Here is an 11,046-nt window from a genome sequence, read left to right on the forward strand (position 1 = left end):
TGTCAGGCACTTTTAAATAAACGTGATTTTGAAAAGTGATTTGTTTAGTTGGAGGATGTTTGAATTATAAAGTGATATCAGGGTCTTTTTAGTTTTTGTAGGCATCTGGGCAGGGTGGGGGGCGGCTCCATGCTAGTCCTCAGCTGGTCCTGAGGTGTCCTGTGATACACTGCCCTCCTTGGTCAGGCATCTCAGTAGCTTCACGTCCCTGATAGATCCCCCCTCCCCTGTCTGAGAGACAGCACAATCATCATGGTGACTGTTCGAAACTGTGCCATGATAATGCATACCTCCTTCCCAAAAGCCCCTATGGCTTTTCCCTCCCAAAATTCTGTGCCAAAGCTCATGCATGTAAGGGTTTACCCAATCCCCTGCACTCTCACAAAATAAATCAGCTCCGTACCCGGAGCCCTCCCCGCATCAGAACCTGTATCAGGCAGAACCTGCCCTTTGTCTGCAGAGAGCCGCCACAGCAGTCTTTGTGGTGACGCCCTCTGTGCTTTCGTTAAACTCTTTCTTATTTGGTTGCCTCCTCTTTTTTAATATTCTGTGCTGCTCTAGATTGAGTACAAAGTTTCAACTCAATGAGTCCCCACGCACTTCCTTCTGTGGGGAGATGCACAGCACGAGGGCGCTCTGAAGTCTTGGATTGAAGCTTATTCTGAGGGGAACAGGGGTAAACGGTTCACCTCCAGAGTTTACCCACCTGTCCTGTGACTGGTCAGCATGATCCCAGCAATGGCTGCATCTTATGATTCTGCAGTGGGGGTCAAGGTGGAGGGAAAGGTGTAACAAGGAGATGGTAAGCATGGGGACAAGGGCAGAAGCGCTCTGCAGGAGATGGAGTGCCATCCCCTGAAAGACTTTTCAAGACAAACACAACTGCACCTTTTCTGCCAGGTGACAACTGAGGCATTTGAAAGTGACACATTTTCCTCATGGGCCCTTGGACGTTTGTCTCTTTGATTTTATAGAGAGCAACAGCTAATGAGAAACATGTGAACAGTTATATAGATTTTAGTGTTTCTCTTCCTTATCTTTCAGGTCTTGCCAGACTTTAATCTCTCACGGCACAATTCAGAGACTGGCACTCAATAAATGTACTCAATGTACCTGTGCCAAAGGAAAGTAACTTGCTGGGGCAAGCAGAAGTCAATCTTGCATTTCTCCCTCCCTTTTTTCCTCCCCATTTGACCTTTAGGGCTCTGGTTTCCTGCAAGTAGTGAATTATTCACATCTGCTCATAGATATCAAGCTGGTCTTTTCCAGGCTACCAGCAGGGTGGGGCAGTGAGGTGGCTTTGTTCAGTCTCAGAGGAGGAGGAGCAACCTCCTTGTTCAAACAACACACACAGGTGGGTGCTTCTTTTTGCAAAGTCATTCTGGGATCCTTCAGAGGCTCATTGTGTGATTCCTTTTTGTCCTTTGCAGCTCCTCCTCCTCCCCACCTTTTCCACAAACCCTTAAGAGGGCCCCACCACTCTGCACACTCTGCTCTGCACCATGGCTTACATCGCCAAGTCCTTCTACGACCTCAGCGCCATCAGTCTGGATGGGGAGAAGATAGATTTCAACACGTTCCGGGGCAGGGCTGTGCTGATTGAGAATGTGGCCTCTCTCTGAGGCACAACCACCCGGGACTTCACTCAGCTTAACGAGCTGCAATGCCGCTTCCCCAGGCGCCTGGTGGTTCTGGGCTTCCCTTGCAACCAATTTGGACATCAGGTGAGCTGATCCTCTTGTAGTACCAGGGAACCGGGCTGACATAGTTTGATCAGGAGGACACTGGAACGGTTTTGAATGACCATGTGTTTTAGAGTCAGGAGTTTGTGCCTTCCCAAGCTAGGATTTTAGGTGCATGTGAAATACCAAGGGGAATAGATAATTTTGAGGTTAAACATCGAAAGTGTGTGTTTTTATTATTGCCTCTCTGTTCTATTCCATGAAGGCTGGTAACGAGTTATGGTCTTTTCTCTATTGTGTTCTCAGTGGTAGTTGCAAAGGGTCTCATGAAGTATTTGTTGAATGAGTGGAAGAAAAAGAAAGTTAAGAATCAAACCAGGGGAGCTGGGGATTTAGCTCAGTGGCATAAGCACCTGCCTTGCAAGCAGGCAGTGGTGAGTTCGATCCCCGGTACAGAGAAAAAGAAAAAAAAAAAAAAAAGTAGAAAACAAAAAGAATCAAACCAGGATTGAACTGTCTCAAGAGATCTTAGTCCTACTCTTTAATGGCTCTGTCTTTTTCTTGGAAAGGGCACTCAATTTTTCTTACATTATTCATCTGTAAATTGGAGATAATATCAACTCCAAGGGCTATTGCGAGGTTAATGGGATAAGATATATGGAAGAAACTAGAAAAATATAAAATACTATGTGAATAAAAGTTCGTTATTTATTTATTTTTTATCGGTACCAGGGATCAAACTCACGACTGCCTGCTTGCAAGGCAGGCGCTTATGCCGCTGAGCTAAATCCCCAGCCCCAAAAGTTCATTATTTAGATTGAAGATTCATTTGTTTAAATCAGCAGTGGAAAGTGAATATGTAAAAGGGAGAAAGGTTTGCAGCAGGGATGTGTCTCCTCTGGGCATCACATGTTTGAGCTAGCTGGTTGCCGGAAGGAGTCCATAACCTACCAGGAGCCAGCCAACCATGAATTAGGAGATAAGAAGTCTAACAGAGGTTAGCTGAGGTTCGGGAGTGCCATGATGGCCCGGAATTGACTGTACTAATCGGTTGTATAGGTGAGAGGCAGAAACTTTCTCAGAAGGAGGTACTGAATTTCAGACTGGAGAGGAGAGGGCAGTAAATAAGGGTTCTTACAGGCCTGTGGGGATGTTGGAGTGCTATCGGTACAGGATAGGAATGGCTGTAGGGAGGGAAAGACAGGTAAATGTTTCTAAATTAAAGTGTTCATGGTTGAATATAGTGAGTGAAGATGCATAGCAGACTAGAAGTGGAAGGAATAATTAAAATAAACTTTAGTGCTCAAGCACTTATTCTCTCAGCTGCCACCCCCTCCACACACACATATTCTAGTGCCTTAAACTCTATCGTATTTGACTCATTCCTGTTGGTCACTATGCAGTTTTACATACAGAACATGTGTTACTGTCTCTAACTTGCTTTATCGTTATAGTACTGTTGTAGTTCCTTAGATGGACTACAGACTTGCTCCTATTTGCATGTGAGTTCTAGGACAAGGTAGGATGAGAGCTAGAAGCTATGAATCCCATTCCTATGGGCCTTACTTAAACCTTTGCTTTAAGAAGCTCAGTGGAGCAGAGTCAAAGATTGTACTCAACACATGCGATTAGGAGCAAGAAAGACCCAAACTGGGAGAGGACAGAAGTGTGTGTGTGTGTGTGTGTGTGTGTGTGTGTAGTTGGGTAGGTTCTAGGTAGTATGACCTGAGCCCCTTTCCTTTTCTTTCTCTGTCCTGAATTCAAGGTTCCTTGAAGATTCAAACAATAACTCAAAGACTGTCCAGGGACAGCTGGGGTCAGTTTGATCACTAAGTACAAGAATAACCAGGTTAAGAACTGTAAGAGTTCAGAAGTGGCCTAGCCCACCATAAAACAATAATGGGAGAGGGAAAATTCCAAGAGTAGGGAAAAGGAAAGACAAAAAGAAAGGGAGAAGGAAAGGAGTGGGAGGGAGGGCAGGCTAACGACCTTGGGAAGGGAGTGAAGGAGGCTGAAAGGTCTGCAGTGGCGGACCCTTCATTTCCCCCTCCCTTATTCCATGTTGTCTTTTCCCCCAGGAGAACTGTCAAAATGAGGAGATCCTCAACAGTCTCAAGTATGTCCGCCCCGGCGGCGGATTCCAGCCCACCTTTACTCTTGTCCAAAAGTGTGAGGTGAACGGGCAGAACGAGCACCCCGTCTTCGCCTACCTGAAGGACAAGCTCCCCTACCCTTACGATGACCCGTTTTCCCTCATGACTGATCCCAAGCTCATCATGTGGAGTCCGGTGCGGCGCTCAGACGTGTCCTGGAACTTTGAGAAGTTCCTCATAGGACCAGAGGGGGAGCCCTTCCGCCGCTACAGCCGCACCTTTCATACCATCAACATTGAGCCTGACATCAAGCGCCTCCTCAAAGTTGCCATCTAGATGTGAGCCGCTGGGCACACGGAAGCAGGGTGTCCTCGGGGCGCTGCTGGACCAAGCTTTCCCTCCATCTCACCCCGTTCACCCAATAGCCTTGCCCTTTCTGTCTCCTGTTTTCTTCTCCATTCTCCACTTTGTAGTTGGTGCATCCACTTGGAGCCCTAGGACAGGTGGCTCTGGGCCTTCACAGAATGACGGCACCGTCCTAAACGCTATGGGTGGTATCTGAGAAGTGTGAATGGCTGGAGCCAGCCTGCTGGATGAGCCCAATAAAGTGCAGGTGTGCAAATAGCCAGGCTTTTTGTCTCGTCTTCCTTGTTAGAGGCAAAGTGATAGCACAAACTGGGGGAGAGGTGCTGGCAGCAAGCAGAGGTTTGGTAGAGGGAGAATGATCAAGAGGATATACTAATTATGGCCAGAAAGCAGGTGTGGTAATGGTTTTCAGCAGCAGTTTATAGCGGCAATTGCAGGAAATGTGGATGTGTGATTTTATGACTCTTTTCTAGAACTGGGGAAAAAGAAGGTAACAAAGAGTAAAGAGTAGGCCCTTTAGTTGAACATATTGAGAAGCTGTTGGAAAACTGTAACTAGGAAGGCATCACATTACTGTGGGTACTAAGCCAACTAGATACCACCTTAAATTTTTTTTTTTTTTTTTTTTTTGAAGACAGCTTAGTCAGCTTTCGAGGACAGAGTGTAGTTACTGGGAACAGAAAGATCATTTTATTTTCTTGTTTATTCTATTATTCTTTATTCTATTATTGTTGAGTAATATAGCTTTGATCTTTTGCTGAACTGACTCTCACTCTTTAAAGTTCACAATCTCTTAAACCCATATAGTTGCAAATTCAGGCACAAGGCAAACAGAGGTGTGAACTACTGGGTTTGTTTTCTTCCTCCAAGAGGGTAGAGATGGAGGAAGAGCCCAGTAGCCTTCAGAGTCAGACAGTTCCAACCTGCCGACTGACTGCATTCATCGGGAGGACAGAGTGCGGAGTGGCTCTGGAAGAATGGTGTAACACATTCTCAGGCCAGCACAGCATATTCAGAAAGCATCGACACCCCCATGGCCAGGCTCTGTCATGTTCTGGAGAGAACAACAGCTCAGAGGCCAATGTCCTGTCACTTTTTGCCCCACAAAAGCTTCTTCCTGGAACCTCCTTATTCAGCTTTCCCTTCTCCCATCACTAGATGGACTTTCTGGTTTCTCTTCAATGAACACTGAAGGGACAGTTCTCCAAACTGCACCCACTATTTGAGAACCACTAGCTGAATGGGAAATGTTATTCCTTTGCTCTGCTCCTGATAACTGTTTTCTAAGCACTCCCATCATCTGAGAAGGAAATGTGAAGTAGAAGTTAAGGATGTCCACTGTTTGATTTTTTTTTTTTTTGTCTTTTTCATCGGCACCAGGGATCGAACTCACGACTACCTGCTTGCAGGGCAGGCACTTATGCCGCTGAGCTAAATCCCCAGCCCCCACTGTTTGATCTTTAACAAAAAGCTCTGTCATAGAGCTTGTTCATTTTGAAAGGATAACCTGAGTAATGTAGTGGAAATCTGCTGGCATCCTCTATAGGCCTTCTGCTAAATTAAGGCTGACCTTAATTTGACTCTTGACAGCTCAAGCCATTTGGATTCCTCCTTTTAAAGCCAACAGCTGTGGAGTAGGTTCTTTTGAGGTAAGCCACTGATTTCAGAGCAATAACTACAGAGACAAATCATTTCTCTGATTAAATGAAATAGGTAATTCACGTTGGGTGCTGGTATGATGTGTGCATTATCTTGAGTGCTGTACTCTGTTATACACAGTGGCAGAGCAGCTATCTCGGAGGTGGGCAATGTGCCACAGGCATTTTAGGGCCCCACAAGCCAGTTTGATGTTTTGGGTCTTTCCAATGTGGATCAAGTAGAAATAATTGTTTAGGGATTTCCAAAGAAATGGGAAATTCAGAAAAAGTGACTTTGCAGACACAGGCAAAGCAGCCTTGGGAAGGGGACATACCATCTGCTTCAGACAAGACCTGAGGGTCTGGCTCAGAAGACAGAAGAAACAGCCAGGAGAAGCCTGTTTCACAAAGATCATTGGTTTTATTTATTTTTTATTTTATTTTGAAAGTAGTAAAAATGCAACAGCACAAGACAGAACAAAGCCAATCGAGACAATGCAGTGAAATTGGTACAGGATTTCACAGTAGGATACTGGGATAGTAGTAATAGGTACAATGGTATATCTCTTTAACTTCATAATAATTGTCCAATCAATTAGGTGTAGCAAAATCAAACCAAAAATAGAACATTATAAAACCAATTGAGAATACTGAATAGAGCAAAAGAAACATAACAAAACAAAACAGTGCAAACAACCTTTGCCTTCAAACAGAAGACAGAAGGAAATCTCCCATATTTGCTATACTGCATATGGTCATCCTCCTAAGAGATGCTGAGACATTTATCCCCAGTAGCTATGGGGGGAGGGGGCAAAGGTGCTTGATTTTCAGCCCATGTGGTAGTAGGCTCACAGGTAATGGTTCTCTTCCTGGCCTTCCCAGGGGCGCTTACCAAGAGGGCGGGTGAATAAGTTGCCTGAGTCCCACTGTGGCCGGATCTCGGGAGTTCTGGTTCTCCCCATCATTGGTTTTATTAAATCTTTCCTTGTTCCTTTCATTTCCTCATCTTATTTATCCCTTTTTGTCCTCAGTCACAGCTTACGGTCATCAACAGAAAAGGCAAAGTTTTAATATTACAACTTTCCTGGATAAACACAATCATTTAATCAAATTTCCCTGGGGGCACTTAGAAGTAGAGTCTCATTAACAAGTTCTGCCAGAAGCACTGAGAGGCTACTGCTCGATTTAGGGGAATGACAGAGACAGTTGATTCTCTAAGGACTCTCAGAGACAACAGCTTGGAAGAAACAATTTTAGGTACTGCATAAAGACTGAAACTGGTGATTTTTTTTTTTTTTTCTCGAGACACAGTTTTGCTCTATAGTTCAGGCTGATCTTGACCTTGTAAAGATTCTTCTGCTTCAACCACCCAAATACTGGGATTACAGGCATGCACAGCCATAATTGGCCAGTTTTTTTTTAAAACAGGTCTCTCTATGTTGGCCAGGCTAGTCTCAAACTCATGATACTCCTGCTACAGCCTCTAAGTAGCTGTAATGGTGGGTGTGTGTGCCAACAAGTCTGGCACATTATTATCTTTATTATTATCTTTATGACTATATTGCCATAGTCCTTAGTGGCACTGAGCCAAGCCCTAACAGGCATGTCCAATCTGTGGTCTGACGATTGGACACACTGAGTTACACTTTTTTAAAAAAGGAAGATTTGTTACTTAGAAACATAAAGTATAGTATACATTTTATATGTAGCCTTCTTCACTCAACACGGCCCTGGAGGACCAGACATGTCTAAACCAGGAGCTCATACTGGACACAAATGCCTAGAATCATCACAACCATCATTGAAACTATAAATTACTTGGTATTTCATACTGTGCTGAGAACTTTATAGACATCAGATTATTTAATCCTCATACAGATCCTATGAGGAATTTTTATCTCTACTTGGAGAAGATAGTTGGGGGGATGCCTACCAAAGACACACAGGTGGTAATAATGACAGTTAAAAGCTAAAGCCTGGCCTGAGGATTTAGCTCAGCATCATAAGCATCTGCCCAGCAAGTGCAAGGTTATGAGTTCGATCCCTAGTACGCTCCCCCTAAAAAAGCTAAAGCCTGACTCCAAAGCCTCTAATCTTAGTCATAATAATGTTTTCTTCTAGTTCAAATTTTCCCTCATATAGACCACTGAGAGCCACCTGCACACAGCACTATACAAATTCAAAATATTCTTACTTTTATTTGATTTTAAAACTTTGAGGCATGTTTCCATTGTTCCTTTGGAGCAACTGAAGTACAAAGGATAACTTGCTATAATGCGCCCCCCCCCCCACTAACAAGCAGCAAAGCCAATTCTAGACCCAGCTGTCTTTCCTTTCTACCCTATCACTTTGTAACTAGTCAAGAAGTAACTAACCTCTCTCACAAAAATGAGTGAATGAAACCAAAAGGACTGGGGAAGGGGTTCCAAGAATCAAACACAACCTTACACTTGCCAGGCAGGTGCTGTACCACCTGAGCTAAATTCCCAGCCCCAAAAGAATTTTTGATATGCTGAAATAAAGAAATGTGAACATATACTGTTTAGTGATAACTTCAAGTAACAGATTATCTGGTTTTGTCCAAGCTGGTCACATAACGATTAATTAGTATTAGGAGCTAAGACCATCAGAGAAAGAGATAGCTAAACCAAAGCAAGACAAATACAAGGTGAGCTCTTAACTTCAAGAGCCTTCCTGGCCAGACATCAGACATGTGTATCATAGAGTAAAGGAAATGAGGGCTGGACCAGCCCACATTTCCAGTGACACTCACGGGTGATTCTTTTCTTCTAAAATCTGAGAGAGAAGTAAAGATCAATCCTTTTGTTTAGTTCCCCTTTATTTGATCAGAAAGTAAAAATCCAGTTAATTGAATTCAAGAGGTCTTTATTCCATTACTCAGAATTCTAGATGATAAAAATATCACAAGAGCAGGGTGTTGTGGAGTAGGCCAATAATCCTAGCACTTGGGAGGCTGAGGCAAAAGGAGCTGCAAGTTCAAGGCCAGCCTGAACTACATAGCAAGACCATTTACAAAACCAACTAACCAAATAAACAAAAAAACCAAAACAAACTATGAATAATTAAATAATGAAATGCATGGATAGGATCTTATGTAATAATGAAAGGATACATGGATAGGAGCTTAAGTTTTAAAATTTTACAATTTATAGTCTAAAACAGATAACTATACATTCTGCATTAGATGATGTCAGCAAGGGCACATAAAATTATACTCAACTTTTGACTAAATGGAAGTATTAGCAGACTTCAGCAAGGGACAATTCAAAGCTACAAGAGGCTTAGTGCTGCTATTTAAAGTAATGAAGCATTTTCTCTTTTTGGATTCATCTCACCAAATGATTTCCTCAGCAGGTCAGACATAGATTTGCAGCAAAATGGAAAATTTTTTCCAGGACTAAAACAACCGATCCCTATAGAGCAGCTGACTTAACTTTTCTAAGTAATAAATCTTTATCTGACACACCTGGATTCCTCAAAGCTGTCAGGGATATCATCAACCTCTTTCCAACTTCGCCAGATCCTTACATGTACCTCGTGTTTATGAAACAACCTTACTGAGAGGGCATCATATAGTATCTGTGTGATCTTAAGCAAGTTACTTCATGTCTGCATTTTTTGTCTCTAAAACTAAAATAATAATGGTACCTATCTCGTGTTGTTAATGAGGATAAAATAACTGCTTTACATGGTCTTGGCACACATGAAGCACTTAATAAATTTCAGCTAAAGCTGGGCATGGTGGCTCACGCCTGTAATCCCAGCACTTGGGAGGCTGAGGCAGGAAGATCGTTCTGAGTTCAAGACCAGCCTGGGCTACAAAATGAGCTCAAGGCCAGCCTGAACTACATAGTGAGATCCTGTCTCCAAAAAAAAAAAAAAAAAATTCAGCTATTATTATAACTGCTGTTATACAAAAAAAGCTTTTTTTTTTTTTTTTTTTTCCCCTGGTATCAACAATGAAGACCTTTTTTTTGAGACAGGGTCTTGCTATGTAGCTCAGCCTGGGCTTGAATTAGTTGTTTTTTTTAACATGGCAAAAGTAAAAATAATTTATTTGCCCAATACATTGAATATTTGGCACATACTTTGACAGTTTAAAACTACATAAATTGGAAACTTTAGATGTAGCTTAAGAATCTAGTTTGCATTTAGTTTTATTGCCTTACATGTAACTATTGTAGACTTCATGTTAACTACTAAGTATTTATTTTTCTTTTCTTTTTTTTTTTTAATCAGTACTGAGGACAGAACTCTCGACCGCCTGCTTGCAAGGCAGGCACTTATGCCATCGAGCTAAATCTCCAGCCCTAAGTATTTATTTTTGAGACAGGGTTTCACCTTGTAGTGCGGGCCAGCTTTGAACTCAATGGAGATCTGCTCAGCTTCCCAAGTGCTGGGAAAATAGGCATGCGCCACCACACTTGGCTCTTAACTAGTTTTAACCATCAAATCTTTCATACAGTTCTCTCTCTACTGTTTTTGTCTATTGGCTGCAATAAATAATTCAGCAAAATTTTCAGAGAAGGTTATTGATTGATAAGCTTTCTTAACCCTTAGGTATCTGAGAATGTCTTCGAGTTGCCTTCATACACAAATATCACAAATATTAACTTGGCAGGGTGTATGATTCTTGGTTCAAAATTATATACCCCTAAAACTCTGTAGATGTTCCTTTGGATCTGTGCAAACTTTTTTCTGTATTCATCAAATCAAATGAGGATATATTAAGATGCTGTCCTCTTTCATTAAAATTTAAAGAAACACTATAAGCCTTCTTCATTTGCAGGCCTACTTTGCTCTTCAACTTTGGATAGTCTTTCTCAATTATTTCCTTACTGTTTCAACTTCATTGCTTTGTGGTTTCGGGTATTCCTATTATACGTAGGTTCTATCTTCTGGAGAGGCTCTCTGTATTTTTTCCTCCTCTTTTCTCATTTTAATTTCTTTGATCATTTCCTCTGCATTCTGTGAAAATTTCTCACTTTGCATTTACTTCAGCAATTTTATTTTGTGACCGATCTTGCTTCCGTGCTTCCAAATGGAAGGCCACAATCTCTTCCATGTGGTCACATGTTGCCTGTTCTATAATTGAGCCCACACACAGATACTAAACTCTTTCATAGGACATTACTTTGTAGATGACTGCTGTAGACCAGTATATTAATATCAAGGTGTGTGGGGGGGTAATTTCTCAATTACTTAGCTCTATTCCTTTCTTCTGAACCGTGGTCTTACGATCTTTGA

At 42.3% G+C, this 11,046-nt stretch overlaps 1 protein-coding gene across 1 annotated transcript; it reads left to right on the plus strand.

The window, feature by feature from the left end:
- The first annotated feature begins 599 nt into the window (after nt 1-599).
- Gpx2 (glutathione peroxidase 2) lies at nt 600-4,399 on the plus strand. Its single transcript, XM_005004774.4, has 2 exons — nt 600-1,724; nt 3,761-4,399. Exons 1-2 carry the CDS (start codon nt 1,503-1,505, stop codon nt 4,109-4,111), a joined length of 573 nt encoding a protein of 190 aa, XP_005004831.2. The 5' UTR covers nt 600-1,502; the 3' UTR covers nt 4,112-4,399.
- Nucleotides 4,400-11,046: the final 6,647 nt, after the last annotated feature.

Source organism: Cavia porcellus, unplaced genomic scaffold (genome assembly GCF_034190915.1).
Source record: "Cavia porcellus strain 051 isolate PalLab524CR breed Dunkin Hartley unplaced genomic scaffold, mCavPor4.1 scaffold_31, whole genome shotgun sequence".
Taxonomy (NCBI): domain Eukaryota; kingdom Metazoa; phylum Chordata; class Mammalia; order Rodentia; family Caviidae; genus Cavia; species Cavia porcellus.